The sequence below is a fragment of the Blennius ocellaris genome, assembly GCF_963422515.1.
Source record: "Blennius ocellaris genome assembly, chromosome: 10".
NCBI lineage: Eukaryota > Metazoa > Chordata > Actinopteri > Blenniiformes > Blenniidae > Blennius > Blennius ocellaris.
In genome coordinates, this window is record NC_137659.1 from 9,988,482 (window position 1) to 10,006,709 (window position 18,228).

General features: G+C 41.8%; 2 protein-coding genes across 2 annotated transcripts in view; one reads left to right on the top strand and one right to left on the bottom strand.

Annotated features, from left to right (window-relative positions):
* LOC308135441 (guanine nucleotide-binding protein G(olf) subunit alpha) overlaps positions 1 to 8,516 on the bottom strand; it is a gene marked incomplete at its 5' end in the record, with an annotated part of 42,830 nt that extends 34,314 nt beyond the window's left edge. The window contains one exon of the mRNA XM_080503439.1: positions 7,979 to 8,516. Coding sequence (XP_080359565.1) covers positions 7,979 to 8,516 — 538 coding nt within the window. The remainder of the gene's footprint in view (positions 1 to 7,978) is intronic.
* Positions 8,517 to 10,682: 2,166 nt separating this feature from the next.
* Positions 10,683 to 18,140, top strand: LOC308135139 (serine/threonine-protein kinase MAK-like; the record flags this gene model as incomplete). The annotated part of the gene is made up of 14 exons (XM_080503014.1): positions 10,683 to 10,816; positions 12,225 to 12,279; positions 12,401 to 12,522; positions 13,962 to 14,044; positions 14,280 to 14,412; positions 14,833 to 15,004; positions 15,124 to 15,291; positions 15,710 to 16,024; positions 16,098 to 16,282; positions 16,374 to 16,498; positions 17,437 to 17,499; positions 17,597 to 17,710; positions 17,842 to 17,913; positions 18,007 to 18,140. Exons 1-14 carry the CDS (start codon positions 10,707 to 10,709, stop codon positions 18,138 to 18,140), a joined length of 1,851 nt encoding a protein of 616 aa, XP_080359140.1. The 5' UTR covers positions 10,683 to 10,706.
* Positions 18,141 to 18,228: the final 88 nt, after the last annotated feature.

Below are 18,228 nucleotides of genomic sequence, written 5' to 3' on the forward strand. Positions count from 1 at the left end.
CTCAGACGGGGAATAACTTGCAGCAAAGCTTACTCTCGGACGAATTCGTCTTCATTTCAAATAACTAATGAGCTTTGGTGAGGCTTTCTGGTCATGACGGCAGGACGTGTGCATCAGTAAGTTCAAGTCTGGCAGTGCGAGTCAGACTTTCTGCCGATAGGAAGGAAACAGAAAAACTGTCTCTGTTGTCGGCCTTGTCTGACATTTGCATTTAGCTCGCTGTGGCTTCCTCTGAACCAGAAGGGGGGGGGGGGGGGGAGTTGTTGGGACTTTTCACTCAACAACACTGCACATGTAGACCACCATTTGTGTGTGTGTGTGTGTGTGTGTGTGTGTGCGCGCGGCTGTAATGTTCCTGTCAGTATGCAGGGGATAGGACGAGATGGAGGCAGATGATCCGCCATGGCGACCCCTCAAGGGAGCAGCTCAAAGACCAGGATGTAGAAGAATAGTCTTTTTCATTCAAGAGGATCTCATAAAACTTTGTGGGCCTGCTGAGCTCAACACTACCCTACTGCATTAATGCACAAAAAAAAACAACAACAAAAAACAACTACAAATCTACCACATGCATATATTACAGTCGGTCAATCACTCAAGGCCACCATAGATTATCATCTGAAGAAATCAAGAAATTAGGCGTTATTGTCTTCCTCGCGCAAACACAGCGCCAATACTCGATTCTTGTACTGAATTCGGAACAATTAAGTTGTGTTTGCATGCAAACCGAGCCTGGAACACTCACCACCTACCGTGGCGGTATAGGAATCCCACCATCGGGCGCTTCATCATAAATAACAGAAAGATCAAGTCTCCTCACCTCAGAAAGCAAGGTCAAAACGAGAGGCTGAACCACATCCCCCTCTCGTGGCCAAAACGCAGAAGGGCGTGCATGCTCTGTGGCCACTGTCAGACTCTCTTGAGTGATACAGAAGCAGGTTTTGCTGCATAAATGATTGTCCTTTTTAGGAAGCAGTCTGAAATTTATATATAGCCGACTGTAGTTTCCTTCTAACTGGGCTAAACCAGGGCGCCCAATTATTTGCTTGTTTTTTTTGTTTGTTTGTGTTTTTTTTGCTCAGGTTCTCCACTCAAAATCTTTTTCTCGTTTGTCTCTAACTCGGCCGGACGCTTGACAAATGTTTGTTTCCACGTTCATCTTGCTGCAGGACGTGCACGCACGAGCACAAAAAAGTGGATCACCGCAACTCGACTTTTACCACGTTTAATAGAGTCAAATAAAAAAGGCTTTGTGGCTGTGGTGGATTATTATTACCAGTGGATTGTTTACAACAAATCTAACAATAAATGACACTTGAACGAGCTCTTTTCATGCACATAAATCCTCAAAACTTATTTACTGGAAGAGACTATAATTGAAACATGTATAAACGAGGCACGGATCCAAACAAAATCCAGCTAAAATTAACCCTCTTGCATTTTTTTTCTTTTTTTTTCTGAGGCTGTCAAGAACTTTGCAGCACTCTCAGTGGGGACAGAGAGACTCCACGAACCATGAATTATACAGTAAGCAAAAGACGGAGAGCAAAGCGCAGTCCGACGTTCGGTTTGAAGTTGTCTGCCCAGTTCGCGTCGCGACCCGGCCAATCGGCGTCGTAAACAAACGACGACGACGGCGACTCGGGACTCAGGTGTCCCGTCGCCCGTTACATAAGCTGGGAACGCAGTGCGGCGAGAAGCAAAGTTCAGCCGTGGTCAATGATAAAACTTATTTTAGACCGAAGCAAAGTTCACTGGACTCCGCTCGCCGTTCAAAGTGGAGGGCCTCCAAGATGCTCTCTCTGGATGAGTAAGAGTTTCCAAAACGTGGTCCCACGGGCTCCATCTACGAACCAAACTTTCAGTCGCTTGGTGACTTGCAACGAGCTGTTTTTTTTTTCTTCGCCCGCCTGTCTCGTTTCAGCGAGAATTTCTGTCGCGCCTACGACATTGCGGGCAGCCTGTTGTTCAGGCTCGTAAAGGTGATAAGGCAGAGATATGAGGCAGCCAGTTAAGGACATCTAGGAAAGCTGTAGCAGATTATTATCACAGGCCTGCGCAGAATCTGATCCGAGAGAGAAAACAATAAAGATACTTCCCCCTACAAATAAATAATAGCAACTAACCTCCCACTTCAAGTATTCCTGGACTTACAGAAAGTTAAAACAACCTTTATTGGAACAGCCTTTATTCCGTCCGCTGATACTTCTTTTAAATAAAGTTTGATTCTGAGATAGTATAATTTTAATTTGATAAAAATCAAACAATTACTACTGAAAACGGCTACAATCTCAACATAAATGTAATTTTAATGAAACCTTCTGGCACAAAATACAGTGAAATGTGCAAGAACGTCTCCTATAGCTGCTGCATTGTGCATATTTTGACAAACTTACCCCGACAGCATGGCTTTGAGGCTTTGAGTTTGACAGCAGAAAATGCAGCTCGTGTCCATAGCTGCATCAGTAAAAAGCTCAGCTCGGGTCTCAGTCTTGTGTTCTTGTTGATCCTTTTGGGTTGGAGTCTCTTGTGGGCCATTACTTTAATACACCGTTATTTTAACGTTTGGCTTTCCTTGTGCTAATGAAGTTGCTGGTAAGTGTACATTCACATATGAGACATACACTTAAATAGTTTTCCCGCATTTCAGCTTGACTTTCAATTCTCCTTGTTATGAATCAATAATAGCCCGTCTGTACTGGTTCGCAGCTCCTCGGTTCGTTCGCTGGCTTCACACACTGCTGTGTGGAGTTTCCATGTTCTATCTGTACCGTTGTGAGGTGGGTTGAACAAAGTGGTTCAAGAGTGAGATGAGTGGATTGAAAGAAACTTTGTTTTCTTGCATATAGTACAAAGTGACCGAAACATCACTCCATCCGCTTATATTGAAGCATTCGCTTTTGGGAGCCTTGATTCAGCAGAAAATGTTTGCACTAAATATAAATTCAGAACAAAAACAACTCATCCGAAGATTAAATTCAGTCTTTAAAGTGATTGAATGGGTTTACTTTTAGCTAATTGGGGTTCATGCCTAAAGGATCATCAAGTTATTTATGGAACTTTCTGCAAATATCTGCTTGATTTTTCAGCTGCAAAACCTAAAATCGGGTCACTTTCTGGCTAACAATACAGTCTATCTCTACTGTTTTCTATATGACATTATCAATCCCAGGTATTGGATTGATATTGGCTGGAGCCGATGCCAGCTGCTACGCGACATAACCCTGGACAGTTTAGTCCATCGCAGGGCCAACAGACACAAATACACGCGTGTTTTTTGGATTACAGAAGGAGACAAGGCTGAGAAAACCCGGGAAAACATGCAAACTCCACACAGGAAGGCCCCCCCAAAAAATGAACCAGGGAAATTCTCCCTGTGAGGCAGGGACCGTAGCCCCACCTATAAACCCCAATCACCATCTTATTTTGTCCGAGAATTTCATTAAATCTTCCTCCACAGTTTGTAACCGTGTCTAAAAATATCAGCTGCCAACTTGTGTCAGACACCGAAAGAAAGCAAAAAGCTGACATTCACAGCATTTTAGGGGACTATAAATACCAGTGAAACCAGGCCCCGGCCGAGCTCGGCAGCCCATTTAGGATAAACACTCGTTCCTTGTGGCCGTCGTTATTCAACTTAATACCTGCAGCGCATACAAACAGATAAAGTGACCCAGATTAGCGAGCATACGTCGCCTTGAAATGTAACACTATTTCAAAGGTGTCCACTTTCAGAGGAACACAAACCACCTCAGTCCTCTGGCATGCAACAGGAGTCCTGCAGGAGGGTATAAAGTCCCGTAGGCCTCTTTAAGAAAAAAAATCCAGAGGTGGGCTGCGGGCTGAGGTGCGAAAGCTCCCCGGGGCGCAACCGGGTGAGCTGCCCTCCCAAAAATATTGCGTGAGTCTGTCGGTGGCGGAGGAGGAGGGAAAAAAAAAAAAAAAAAAAACCCACGATGACACGCTGAGGTGACGCGGCGACACAGGTCAAACATGCCGTGGCGCTTCCTGCATCAGCTCATGGAAGAATGTATGACACTTCCACCGTGTGACTTCATTAGGATGAGCCATTTCTTCCTGTGTAATTAGTGAGAGCTGTTTACTCAGGAAATTAAACTGGTGGCCATTTATTATAGCGGCGTGAAGAAGACTACACTTTTTTAAAGTGAGGCGAATACACGCGGTGTGGGAGATCAAGCACGGCAGAAAAGTTACGGCCTGATGTGTTTTGCTTCGAATCTGTTCACATCGAGAACAAAGTTTCTCCCTTTTTTCTGCTCCAGCTGAGGGTCCACACACATCTATTTAAAAAAATAAATCAATGCATTGCATTTATATGCGTGTACTTAGTTAAGTTTAACCTCAAGTTAAGATAACAATTTATCAAGTTAAGTGAATTTCATGTTCAAAAATCACAGATTTCTCAATATTTCAAGCTTAAAAAGTCTACAAATTTGAGTCTCTGTAACAGATTGGATACATGCAACTCAGCAGCAGTAATCTGCAATATAGTGTATTATTCATAAAGATGTGCTGTAAAATTACAAAAGCATTCACAAATGTGGTAGAAAACCCAGTTGTACGCCTGCAATGAGTGTTTACGGTGTACATGCTAGCAGTTTTCTGTGGCGCTTAAATCGGTTTTGAACTTGAGGTGTGAAAAGTTCCAAATGTAAACACACTGGAACAGACCAGGAAGCCACTGTTAATCTAATTAGGTCTCGAGACCACACATCTAAATCAACAAGCTCTCGGTCATACCGTCCAGTGAGCTTCAGGTAATGGAATATGTATCTAAAGTCAAATATTTTCATTATCGAAGCCAAAGGGTCAAACATAAGGCCCGACATGAGGTTACTATGGCACTATTTTACCACTCCAGGTGAAATCGTGCTGTTTGTGGCCTCTGCACTAAAATGTGTGTGACATCCCTGATCTAAGATGCTTAATAAGAAACAAAGAGTTTTTTTGTGAATGAAACTCTGAGCTGTATAGTAATGTAGTGGTTCACGGCACCTCGTTCCAAGAATCCTGCTGGTTCGATTCTGGAGTGGGATTCTTTCTTATGTGGAGTTTGCATGTTCTCCTCCTGCGTGCATGGTGTTTTATTTTTTGCTCCTACCGTCCAAAAACATCAATTTAAGGATACGTGGTGACCCTGAAGTGCTGTGAATGCCTGCCTGTGTTTGATGAATAGACGACCTGTCCATGACGTACCAGAGGTCTGCTGACCTAAGTTAGATAAAGCCGTATAGAAGATGTGCATAAACTCTTACAGTTTGAGCTCTTTTGAGCCGTAGAGAAAATAGTGAAGACACACGGGAAGGTGCAATCCGGCAACTACCGATACTTAAAAAACGAATGAAGAGAACTTGAATCAGGAAGTTGTTTGTCGAGAACGTTCAAATGTAAATCAAATTAGTAGGAGATATATTTAAGTTGTATTCGGCACAAGCGCCATAATCCAGCAGCTTAAATCTCTGCAGTCCCTCCATATGCAATGTATTTTAATCTTAACATACTACACTCACCGAGTCTCTGAAAGCAAAAACAACCTTAAGAAGGAAAAATGTTGGACAATCGTAATACAGAGTAGCTCTGCGGCGTGATATTACAGCAGTACTGCACTCTGATTACGCTGACTATTTCAAGCATTTCTCTTTAACAGCTAGTTAAAGGACATTTTACTGACACTCTTGGTCAGATTATCACACCTAAACGGCAAATCGTTGGCAAACACTTTATTTTTGCTACACTGTACTGAATCCTGCAACCTTTCCAGAGCCAAAAAAAAGAAAAAAAAAAAAGGAAATCAGCCTTCACTCGATGCTACAGCGCTGGTTTTAAGAGCAAACATGGCAATGTTGTGTCTTTACATACGACTGCGTACGAGCTCAAAATACAAGGTGCGTATACTCACTGACAATACAGGTTTCGCTATATCACACTGGTTTGACTTGCTAATAGCAGATATCACGCTAATTCTTTACTACGTATAATAAACCTTACTGTAACAGTACAAAGCTAAGCCAAGAGGCTCTTTTGTATGTGGTACGATAGATTATATACAAAATAAAACACTCTCTAACCGTTGATCTTTATACTTAAGATCCTATCAAGATATACTTTTATATTAAACTCTAAAACATTCTACTATACTTACACCATAAACCACTACACTATCATCTACAGTGCTAAACACACACACACACATAAAGGACACCTTATAGTCGAACAGTAGCCTGTAGTACAGCACACAACAGGGTAGTAAGGTTACTGTACACACACTGCCACACTGTGAGGATTCACTGCTGAAATAAATGACTATAAATGTGCACCAGTCTCCCAAAGATCTGTTTACCGGTTGTCTCCGGACAAGTAATTGCACGACAGCATGACAAATGATCTTTATCAATACACTAAACTGCGCTAATTTACTGTAAAGATTATTTTCTGCTAGGTCGTGTGTATTTGGCTGCTCCCTGTCACACAGGGGTCACCGTAGTAAGTCATTGTGACTTGACTTGACTAGTTTTTAACAGCGGATGCCTTTCCTGCCATTGCATCGGGTTCGAACCCAGTCCAGGCGAGGCCGAGCTTGTTTTCAACCACACTGTATGCTAATGCAGCTCAACTCCATCAGTGGAAGTAAAACAAATGACATACACCCACAATCATCGTTAGCAGTAAGTAATGTTGTTGACTCGTACTCTTAGCAGTGTTGTCTAAATGTGTGAATATCTACTTTTCAGATTATAAGTCACTCCCGAATAAGCCACCCATTTCAAAACCTGTGATCCGTGTATTTGTAGCAAATATGTTTTATAAAAGAGAATCCCTGCTCTTTATCTATATGTCTAAAGACAAAATCAGACAAAACTGTTTGTCTGAGGAATAAGGCTACATTTTTTTCATGTCTTTAACATGTAAACAGAAATAGTTTTTGGTTTTTATTCTCACTATTTTTATGTCATAATTCATCAAAATCAAAAAATACAGTATTGCCAAATAATACAAAACTTAACAATTGCCTATTTGTTTCAAACATATGTTATGATGATTGAATAGAATCAAATCTTCCACATGGAATAGAATATTGATACAGACGGACAGACAGACAGACAGACAGACAGACAGATAGATAGATAGATAGATAGATAGATAGATAGATAGATAGATAGATAGATAGATAGATAGATAGATAGATAGATAGATAGATAGATAGATAGATACTACTTCATTCAAAATTATATAATGATAAAATAATTATATAATAATAGAATAGTAATTCAATGGAATATTACATAAGTAAGTATTTTTGTGTGTATAAGGCTTAGCAGGGAATAAATACAATAAAATATATCCATGGAGAATGGCTTGACAGTAAAAACTGTAAACAAAAAACAACAACACTTCACCGTGTATATATTGTATTGGATTGTTCTCTGTGAAGTTGATCATCAAAACTACAATTAAAGCAAATGATAGAAGCGTTTTAGTTTATATGTGATGATTGTGGAGACTATTCATGTGTTTTTTTTTATTTGTTCTTTAATTGAGGAGCTGCATTTGAAGTCTGCAGGAAACCAACGACCTGAACGTCTTTACGTAACGAGCCTGAAATCAGAACTTGCAACTATTGTTTTTTTTAGATGCAAGTTACTATAATATTAGAGAACCCCTTCCTGTGAATGCACTATTGTTATAATCCCGGGCGCCTCGTGCACAGTGATTACACAGGTAACCCGGTGCAGTTTGGGAGGTTTTTTTGCATTAAAAGCCGTGTGAAACCCTCTAAAACGTGAGAGGACGTCAGGCTCCATCATGTGTCAGAGCAGGGAGAGTTTCTGTCTTCACAGCCCAGCAGCAGATGTGGCAGGAGGCCTCTCCAGTCGCCACAGCAGTGACATAATTTGAGGGTTGTTTTTTTTTTGTGTGGTTTCTAATAATAAATGGCCAGAGAGGGGACTGGACCTACCGAGCAGCAGCAGCCGATGCGTCTGTTTGTACTCCCGCTTCAGCTCCTTCAGCGCCCTGTCAATGTTCTTGCTCACTTTCTTCGCCTCCTTCTCGGCCTCCTTCTCCTCCACCAGCAATTTGTCCCAGTTTTTCTGCTTCTGGGTGCTTGTCTTTTGCAGCAGCTGCAGGCGACGGCCGCGATCCTTCCCCGTCCCCTTCCCTCCGCCACCGCCGCCGCCGCCTCCTCCTCCTCCACCACCACCTCCTCCGCCTCCGTTCTGTATGAGCACACCGTCGGTACCGGTGTCCGCACGGCGGTGCTCCCCGGCCGGGAGCCTGGCAGGTTCCCCGGGGCGCACCAGGCCGCCGCCGCCTCCACCGCCTCCGCCGCGGAGCGACGACGTCTCCCCGCATCCCCCCGTGTCCTCCTGGCGGGCTCCCCCAGCGCGGGTCGGCACGGCGGCGTCCGGAGGCTGGTCCGAGTCCGAGGTAGCGTTGGAGATAGAGCCGCTCAGGTCCCCGAAGAGCCGGGGACGCAAACTGTAGCACAGCCCCATGTTGAAACCAATATTTGTCTGTGAATGTGATTTCTCATAAATTAAAACATCCACACAAAAAATAATAACCAAAAAAAAAAAAAAAAAAATGTATAATAATAATTTTTTAAAAAATGCTCGCGCTCGCGCCGGCAGTCCTCTAACGAGCCATCGTCACATCGGAGCTCCGGCGGTGCGCTTCACGTCCAAATCCGAGCCGAAAATGTGAATGAATTATGCTCCGACATTTGCTATATGTCATCTTGCATTTTCCCCAGTCAGCCTTCGCTTCGTAGTTGGAGGATCACCTGATCCTTTAGTGGACACTGCGGGTCCACCTTACCGTAAGTCACCGAAAGCGGCGCCACGGCGGGGAGAGGCGGCCATCCGCGGAGTAGCGCGCGCGCAATCCGCCCGCACGGCTGTTAGGTGCAATACACCGTGCGTCACATTACTACAGTATGGCCATTTCGAGGATGCTGCTCATGATTTTCATTCCTCACATTTCATGCCTGCATGTCTAAAGCAGGAGGGTGTCTGCTCCTCTGGAGACAGCCAGCCGGAGGACTATTTTTAGACGAACGCAAACAAAGCTTTCGCTTCTTCAATTACTCCCAATAAACGCGTTTCAAAAAAGGTGGCCACGAGCCCGATTAAAACGAAATAAGCATGTTATTCAATGTGTAAATACATCCGTTTCGGTTAAAAAAAAAAAAAAAAAAAAAGTTCCGAAACTCAGATGTAATTTCCAACCGTTGTCATACAGATTAAAATTTATACTCTATTATTTCTATGTTTATTGGTTGAAAATGTCTTAATCGGATCTCTGTAAAGATGTGTATCGCCAATCATCTGGTGCTTGACTTTAGATCTCAGTGCAAATGGAATCAGACTTATTCAATTTCAATCATATATTTCCCTTTGAAAATAAAATGTTCTCGTGTTGTGAATTTAAGCAGCGAATTGCGTCCATTTTCTGGCTGTGGGTTCATTTGAACTAAATATTGACTAAACATTGTGACATGTAACGTAAATCTGATGTTAGGGGCCAGTTGCAACTAAATGCAGGGACACAAATTAACCACTAGATAGAGCTAGAGGCACAACGACGAGAAATAAGAATTCACGTCATTCATATAGTGTATACAGTATATACACCATTGACTGCGTTGATCATTGGATGGAATTAATGAATATTTATAACTCAGTTAATTTTTTCTTTCCCTATGATGCTGATATTATAACTGATCTGCAAGACATGGGTCATCACACCCCCTCAGTGCAGGAGTCTGAAAGGGGGAAAACAATTATGTTCGATATTGTACCTATTTCTCTCTATGCTTCATGGTTTAAATTACTGGCGCACGTCCAAAAATCACATATACATCCCTATGCTCGAAAATCTGAAAAAAAAGGATCTGAAATTCTGACAAAATGAGAATAATCACTTATGGTGAAGAAGAAATTTAACAGTGATGCGCTTGATTATAGTTGGTCCCTCTGATAGTGAGGATGATATTTTTTTAAGCTGCCCCCCACAATGATGATTAAATGACTTTTGTGGGGGAAAAAAACTGGCGTCATCCTTTCAGAAGACTTGCACTGTTGCTTCCTGTGAACCAGTCTTCTGTTACCTATAAATACTCTGGCCCTAATTTGTTTATCTACGCACAAGGAGTGCATACTCCAGCTCACAGCAAAATGTGGGTTAAGTGAATATGAAAGGAAAGCCCGGTAGAGATAGTTCAGTGTCAGAGTGGAAATAGGGATTAACAACAAGAGAGCATGAGTGAGAATCATCACTCGCTGGGTTCGGTGGCTTCTCCTCCATCACTTTTCTTCAGTTTAACTCATCTTCTATCAACTCTGGTGTTGAGTTTTTCTGTGAGTCTGTCGTCGTCCGATCACCTGACAACTGTAATCCACTTCCACTTGAGGATCACCATTCCTCTGCGGGCTCAAAGCCGTAGATTAGGATAGGCGACACACGGTGCAGACGCTCACTTTTCCACTCTTCTTTGCCAGGTGAACCTTTTACCCCCGCACAATAAAAGACGGGCGGACGGTTCGCTTCGGTGTTGATACAGTGAACGCCTCTGAGGGGGATCACAGCAGGAGGACCCGTGGAAGGATGCCACTCGGCTGTCACTGACTGACTCCTGGACTATGTGGGACACTCATGGTTCTTCTCTGAGGGAGAAGCAGGGATCCATGTGGACGATGAACCGCTACACCACTTTCAAGCAGCTGGGGGACGGCACCTATGGCAGCGTCCTGCTGGGCAGGAGCAACGAGACTGGGGAGCTGGTGGCCATTAAGAGGTGAACATGGATGAACTGTGTTGTTTGTCTCAGAGCAGTAAGTAGATTAAACCCTGACGAGCTGCAGAGAACCGGCCTGAACACGTCTCACATGGTTAATATAAATAAATAGGAAATAATGACCTCTAAAAGCCTATTTAAATGATATGTTTAACTGTTAATAGTGGTTTTCTAAATCCCCTATGGGTATATCAAAATGTAATTCATGAGCTGTGAAGGAAATTGCGTTTGGTTAGAAATAGTAATGACGTGTCTCGAAACATTACTGTGTAAAGTTACTGAAGAGTCCTGCGACTGATCACAATCAAAGTATACAACCCCTCCATATGAAGCAGAGGTGGAATAAGTACATTTATTCTTTGACTAGAAGTAGCAGCCTTAAAAATATAGAAAAAAGATTTTGAAAAATGAATAGTAAAAGTGCATCTCCATATTTAAAAACAATGAAAAACATTTTTTTTTATTCGATAACACTGAAGACATGAAATGTTTATTTTACTTTTTGTATCTGTGTACGTGGTAGAGGCTTAGAAGTAGTGGTTAGGCTTTTATTTATTTATTTTATAAAACAAAGTACACTCTAAAGAATGATACTGGACAGAAGACATGAAATAAAATGCCGAAGGGCGTTCACCTCAGTGTTTCATTCTGCACTTTGAAGCAATCGGAAGGCATCAAAACAAAAATCTGAAGTTGCAACAGGTTCAGGTGAAGTCTATTAGTAGGACTATAGATTTAAATCCTGAACTTTTAAACTCATTTAACAGTCAAGAAAAAGTATGTATTTGAAATTGTATCATAACTATACAAGAGCACTTATTCAGATTTGATGTAGTTATTATTATTCTGTCATTCGAAATAAATATCTTAAGTATTTCAAAAACAAGGGAGGAAACAACAACTAAATTGCTTCAGGTTTAAAGAAGTTCTCCCATACATTAACAGTGAAACAAAAAAATAAGCACCCTTTATATAGAATAAAATGTATCTGCTGCTTTTTACAGGGGTCACAGCAGCAAGTTATTGCAACTTGCAACTTATACAACAATAACAATAAAGTTGTCTTTAGCTTCCAAAGATGAAAGTTTCATTGTAGTCGCAGGAAAGGTCATTTTATGTGGTGGTCTTTCCTGTAAAACATGATTTGTTTTCATTTGCTCTAATCACGCTCAGGCACGCAGTACAATCCCCTATCAGTGCAGAGATATTAAGCACAAATCATCAGCACAAAATTGAAAATGTTGACAAAAGCGGAACAGAAACAACGGTTCCAGTTCAACAGCCGAAGGAGCGGAAATGTAATGATCAAATAAAAACATGTGCTTGATGTGTCACTGATCAATAGTAGTCGAGTTACACTTTAACACATAATAGCCATGCTAATTGGACTTTTGTTTTTTCTTAACAGGATGAAGAGAAAGTTTTATTCTTGGGAAGAGTGCTTGAATCTGAGAGAGGTGAAGGTAGGGACGCGTCTTCAATTTCTTCAAAGTTAGAAGTAAAATACCTCAAAATAAGTACCGTGGCTAAAACAATTTAATAAGACCTCTGTGTATGTGTTTCCCGTATCGTCTGTGTCGTCAGTCACTGAAGAAGCTGAACCATGTCAACGTGGTGAAGCTGAAAGAAGTTGTCAGAGAAAACGACTACCTCTACTTTGTCTTTGAGTACATGAAAGAAAATCTCTATCAGCTCATGAAAGAAAGGTAAGATTGTCACAACCATTCAAAAAAAAGAAAGTTCCAAATCTAAATAGCCCAAAGGAAACACAATCCTCCAGTGTGAGCATCAGGCATGTGACTTATTTAATTGTACATTCAGAAGTGTCTGTCATGTTTTATATTATATATCAGGCCACGAATTGAACTTCAAATAGTGTTAAAGGCTTCATAAAGTGAGGACGGCATTCAGGAAAGTTTCCAACATTTGCTCATATTTGCCACTTGTCTATGGAGAAGAGCTCCCATGTTTTTAAACAGGACATGACACCTTCCAGCTGTTCACACTGCCTATTTGCTTTATTTAACAATTATCCAAATCAGCACTTCTGCAGGTAACTGATCTGTTTCTGGAATCATCATGATATCAGTCACTTATTTTACATGGAAACTACAGCACGTAATCCATCCATTCATCTATTACATTGCTCCAGTGTCAAAGATGTCATTTTTACTCTCTGCTTTAATTCCTTAATTCCTCTATTGAATCTCGAAATATGATAAATATTTGGTTCAGTCAATGTTAAAGTCAATGTTTTCTGTTTTTGATGCTGTCATTTCGTGGGCCAAATTGGACTGCAAGGCTTTATGTTTTACACTTTTAGTCTCGACTCTGGAGGCTCATGTATGTGAAAAAAAACAAAAAAAACGTGTTTGCTTGGTTTATTATTGATATTCATAGACCTGATGATTTAGCCATCCTCTCCACCAACACCATAGTCAAATTTCCTTGCGACACTGCCATAGGATTGACAATAACAATAGTGAATTAGACAAACAAGAAAATAAGAATTTGAAAAATCTAGATAAAAATAAACAAAAATAAAACAAAATGGATATGAAACATCTAAAGATCAAAGTAGAAGTAAACATTTCCTGAATGGTCATATCTCCAGCTGTACGTTGGAGAACAGGAATGACCTGCAGCAGGTGGAGAGGCTGACAAAGCACATTAAAAACAGACCACGACTCCCTTTCGGAGACATTTACATCGGACGTGGACGGATGAAGGCCAACTCTATTATTAATCACTTCACCCGTTCTGGTCCATACATACTCTTAAAAACCGCCACTAACTATTTGGTTTTAGCCAGAAGAAACTCACTGTCGCAGTGAACATATGTAGATAATAATTACCTCAATATTTTCTATTGTGGATTAGAATTTAAACTTCACAGGTTTTTTTTCCCTGCCCAACACAAATGACTCACTTCTCTTGACTGAGCAGAGGAGGTGTAAGCAGTACAAGAGCTTAACTCTGCAAACTTCTCAGGCCACAAAAAAAAAAAAAAAAAAAGAAAGAAATCAACTCTGTTTTTAGCGATTGTGGGTGTTGGTGTCATTCTCACTTTGATTGTTGCAGAGATGTTGGTTTTTTTGTATCCACTCTTTCTTTCTTTTGTCTTTTACCATTTCGCCGCTGCCAGGGAAGATAAGATGTTTTCTGAAAACGAGATAAGGAACATTCTGTTCCAAATATTATCTGGCTTAGCATTTGTACATAAACATGGTAAGAGACTCCTCCTGCCTTTCCATTTTTCTCCTTTCCCTTACATCGCAGGCCTTGGCTTCGCTGTGAATCCGTAGAGTTACAAATGAAGAGTTAGAGAGTCCTATTGTGGTGGTCCTGTTTTTAAAAGTTGTAGAAGCTGAAATACAGTATATATACAATATAATAAGAGTTTGGAAAATAAGATAAGTTTAACCCACACAAGCATTTCTTCAATGTCATTTGTTTTCTTTAGGTTATTTCCATCGTGATATGAAACCGGAAAACCTGCTCTGCATGGGCCCAGAGCTTGTAAAGATTGCAGACTTTGGACTTGCGAGGGAAATCCGTTCTCAACCGCCTTACACAGATTATGTGTCAACAAGATGGTGAGACTGAATTCCTCCAAACTCTGGTAAAAAAAAACAACCTATTTGCAAATCTATGGTTGGATGTTGTTGTTTAGTTGTTCAGATTACTTTAGCGGGCACCTGAACAAGACTGTGGAATTAAACTGATGTCGACAGGTAAATCTCATCAGGTACAGAGAGAGGGAGGTAAACTGGCGAGACAGAGGATAATCCCTACTGAGATCATTAGAGCTCAATTACAAGGTATCCTCTATTTATACGACATGATAGAATAAACTCTTTGCGTGAAACGTACGTGCAAACCCTGCTGAAGAACATTCAAGTCAAAACTGCATTATGTGCATGTTTACCAAAGAAAATAAGAACCATTAAGAAAGAGAGATTTGCGAAAGTGTGGAAGCAACATTTTCCGTGTTTCCACGCGACTCTTGATGTCAGGTACAGAGCTCCAGAGGTCCTGCTCAAGTCCAGCTCTTACAGTTCGCCCATTGACATCTGGGCGGTGGGCTGCATCATGGCGGAGCTGTACACCCTCAGACCCCTGTTCCCAGGGAACAGTGAGGTGGACGAGATCTTCAAAATATGTCAGGTGCTGGGAACCCTGAAGAAGGTGAGGGACCTCCACGATAACTGAGCAGTAAAAACTAAAACTCTTTGAATTTCGGCGATGTACTTTTTTTTTGTTTTTGTACTGTTTAAACTAAAATAAATCTCATCCCAACTCATCAGTCGGACTGGCCTGAGGGCATCAACCTGGCCACGTCCATGAACTTCCGCTTCCCCAGGTTTGCCCCAGCAAGCCTCCGGGTCCTGATACCCAACGCCAGCGACGAAGCGATCGCACTGATGAAAAACATGCTCCAGTGGGACCCCTTGAAGAGGCCGAGTGCCACCCAGGTACTTCGACAAACACGTCACATTGAGCACTGATTGTTTGGAACAACCTGGATACTTTCAAATGACTGAAAGAACATCTGTTGTTGGCGTCATTGCTCCAGTCGGATCAGTCGTCCGCCATTGGCTGTTGATATAAAACCACACTTGGCGTTTGGTGGTGCGTAGTGTGAGGCGAGAACAGCGAAGACTGGAAATACAGATAGTTTAAAAGGAAAAGATTTGTCTAATTGGTGTTTTGAGGGAGCTGTAATAACTATTAATTGTTGACTAGTGGTGGTTGAGAATGAGTAGCAGGCCACAGTCAACAGTGTTTCTGAATTATTCATGCAAAATCAACCAAACTTGTACATTTACAAATGATCCAACTTGAACTCTTTTTTTTTTTTTGGTCTTTGTTTTGTGTTGACCGTCTTTCCAGGCATTGAGGTATCCGTACTTCCACACAGGCCAGGCACTCGCTAACCCTCTCAATCACATAGAACAGCACAAGGCCCAAGGAAAAGTGCTTGAAGAAGCCACCGAACCGAAGCCGCTGTTGCTGTGTAAAGCAGAGCTGGACTCCAGCCAGCTGCTCCACCGGCCTCTGCAGCAGACCACCCTTCCTCAAGACAACACAGAGCCGAGCACACACCACCTGGAGTGTCCTGGCACCCTGACTGAAGGCCAGCATGAGCCTCTCAGTCTGGTGAAGGACCGGAAGCCGGGCAGTTTTCAAGCCGTACGTATCCCTCCAGTTCCCTGATTTTGCAAGTTCACATCAAAATCCTGTAAAAAAAAATCCTATTCAACCGTGTCTTCATAATCAGCGAGGAGCTGCCACAGGAGCCGAAAACTGGGCAACTGGGACTCGGACCGGACGCAGACGATGGGGTCAGACGTCTTTTAAATCAGTTGACAGCTGGGGCGACGGCGACGACACCGATACCGGAGTTTCCATCTCTAAAAAACCCGCAATCACCTCTCTGACGAACAGGACCGTGGCTGGGCCCAGGTATTACTTCCAAATGCATTTTACAAGCTAGCAAGCATATCGGTGCTTTGCAAACATACAATTATGCATTAAAAAAAAAATGTTTTTTAAGGCTCTCGGAGTCAAAGACCAACACTGGAGGAGCAAAGCTGTTGTGCAATGCTGGGCTGACCCGAGCGGACTCAAACACTTTGTCTGCTAAACAGCACTACCTCCGCCAGTCCAGATATGTGCCTGGTGAGAAGAACCACTGTTCCATTAAACCAAGCACCTGAACACATTCGCAGGCCCTCATGAAAATACCGTTTCAAGAAAGGTATTATTGGAGGGCCTTTTTGGACCTAAAATTACATATTTTCCTCACAATTCATCGCTTAAAAATGACATTGGTGACTGGATTGTTGAAGTTACTTGCAAAGTAATTACCCTACATTTGTCTTATTTGTTTTTCACGCTTTCTAATTAAAACATATATATACATCATTTGCAAAGACTTAAAGTAACTCCTGTTGAAAGAAAAAAAAAATCATGTTATCGTGAGTAGTTAAAAAGGCTTAAAAATACCAGAACTCAAGCACACACAGACATGCTTGCTTGGCCAGTAATGGTTTAACAGTGATGTCAGTGTGAATACATCCTTTATAAGCCACACTCACATCAAATCTTGAAACGTAATCCTCTAAAACTGGTCATAAACATAATTTTATTCAGAACAACTGACAAATCAATGATCAGAGCTGAAATAACTGGATTAAATTAGCCTGATAACAAGATTCTACCCTCATTTATCTAAAGCATCCGAAACCTGCTCGACTTTTTCAGGTATGAATCCAAAAAACAGCTGCTCAGTTGGAGGCCAGGTGGCCCCCAGAAAACTGTGTGGCAGTTCAGGTTTGACCCGGGGACCCGACCCAGGAAGTCTTCTTCGTAAAAGTGAGATACATTTTCATTACAATGTAGAGGAAAGACACTGCTTTTGCTCATCACTGATTTTTTTTTGGGGGGGTTTGTTTTTTAAAGTAGCAGAATCACCGGAAATGTTGCAATTTATCTTTAAATATGTTTTCCTTTTTTGTTTTAAAAAGGTTGTTAAATAAATGTGTTTGTGTTGAAGATTGAAAAAAAAATAAATAAAAAAATAAAATAAAAAAATAAATATGTTTTCCGGTTTTTAGACGTGAACCTCCCGAAGCTAGCAGATAAGCAGCCTCGAAAAGAGGAGGAGGACCTGTCCAGAGGTATCCCTGCAGAAACAGATTACAATTTCTTGTAAAAGTATGAATCAGTGACCACCTCTGATGGATCTTCTTCTTCTTTTTTTTTTTTTCTTTTAAGACCTTTTCTTAAGCCACTGCAGTATTAAGCCATTCATGCCAGCTTTCCAGAAGACTGAAACAGGTCCAGGGCTTCAGAGGACCACCCTGGCCCCCATCGGCGGCCAATCAGCTGGTGAGTCTCCACCCAGACATCTTCCATCGTTTTGAGACACTTTTCTTTTTTCCTTGACTTTTATTCACAGAGACTGGACAGGCCGCCTGCACAAAGTTTATACAAACTTTCTCTTCCCTTTGATGTTTCAGTTGATCTGTCGTCCAAAATCAAACCATCCAAGAGCAAGACCACCTTGAACAAGCTGCTACCTTCAAATGACGGTATTTAAATATATGGCGGGAAATAATCGGCTCGTTATTTGAAAGCTTCATATAATTTTTTGGAACCCCCCCCCCCCCCCATGTTGGTTTTAGATTACGAAGGACGGAGGAATAAATCTTTAAACCCTCAGATTCCTGCAGGAAAAAACGCCGCCTTGAGGAGTTCAAACACCCAGCCGGTGCACGGCCGAGTCGACTGGACCGCAAAGTACGGAGGTCACCGATAGCGCCACAGTCCCAATCTGTACTTCTCATTCATCTAGAAAATAATTCATCATCATCATCATCATCATTCATCAATCTCCAATTTCCGTT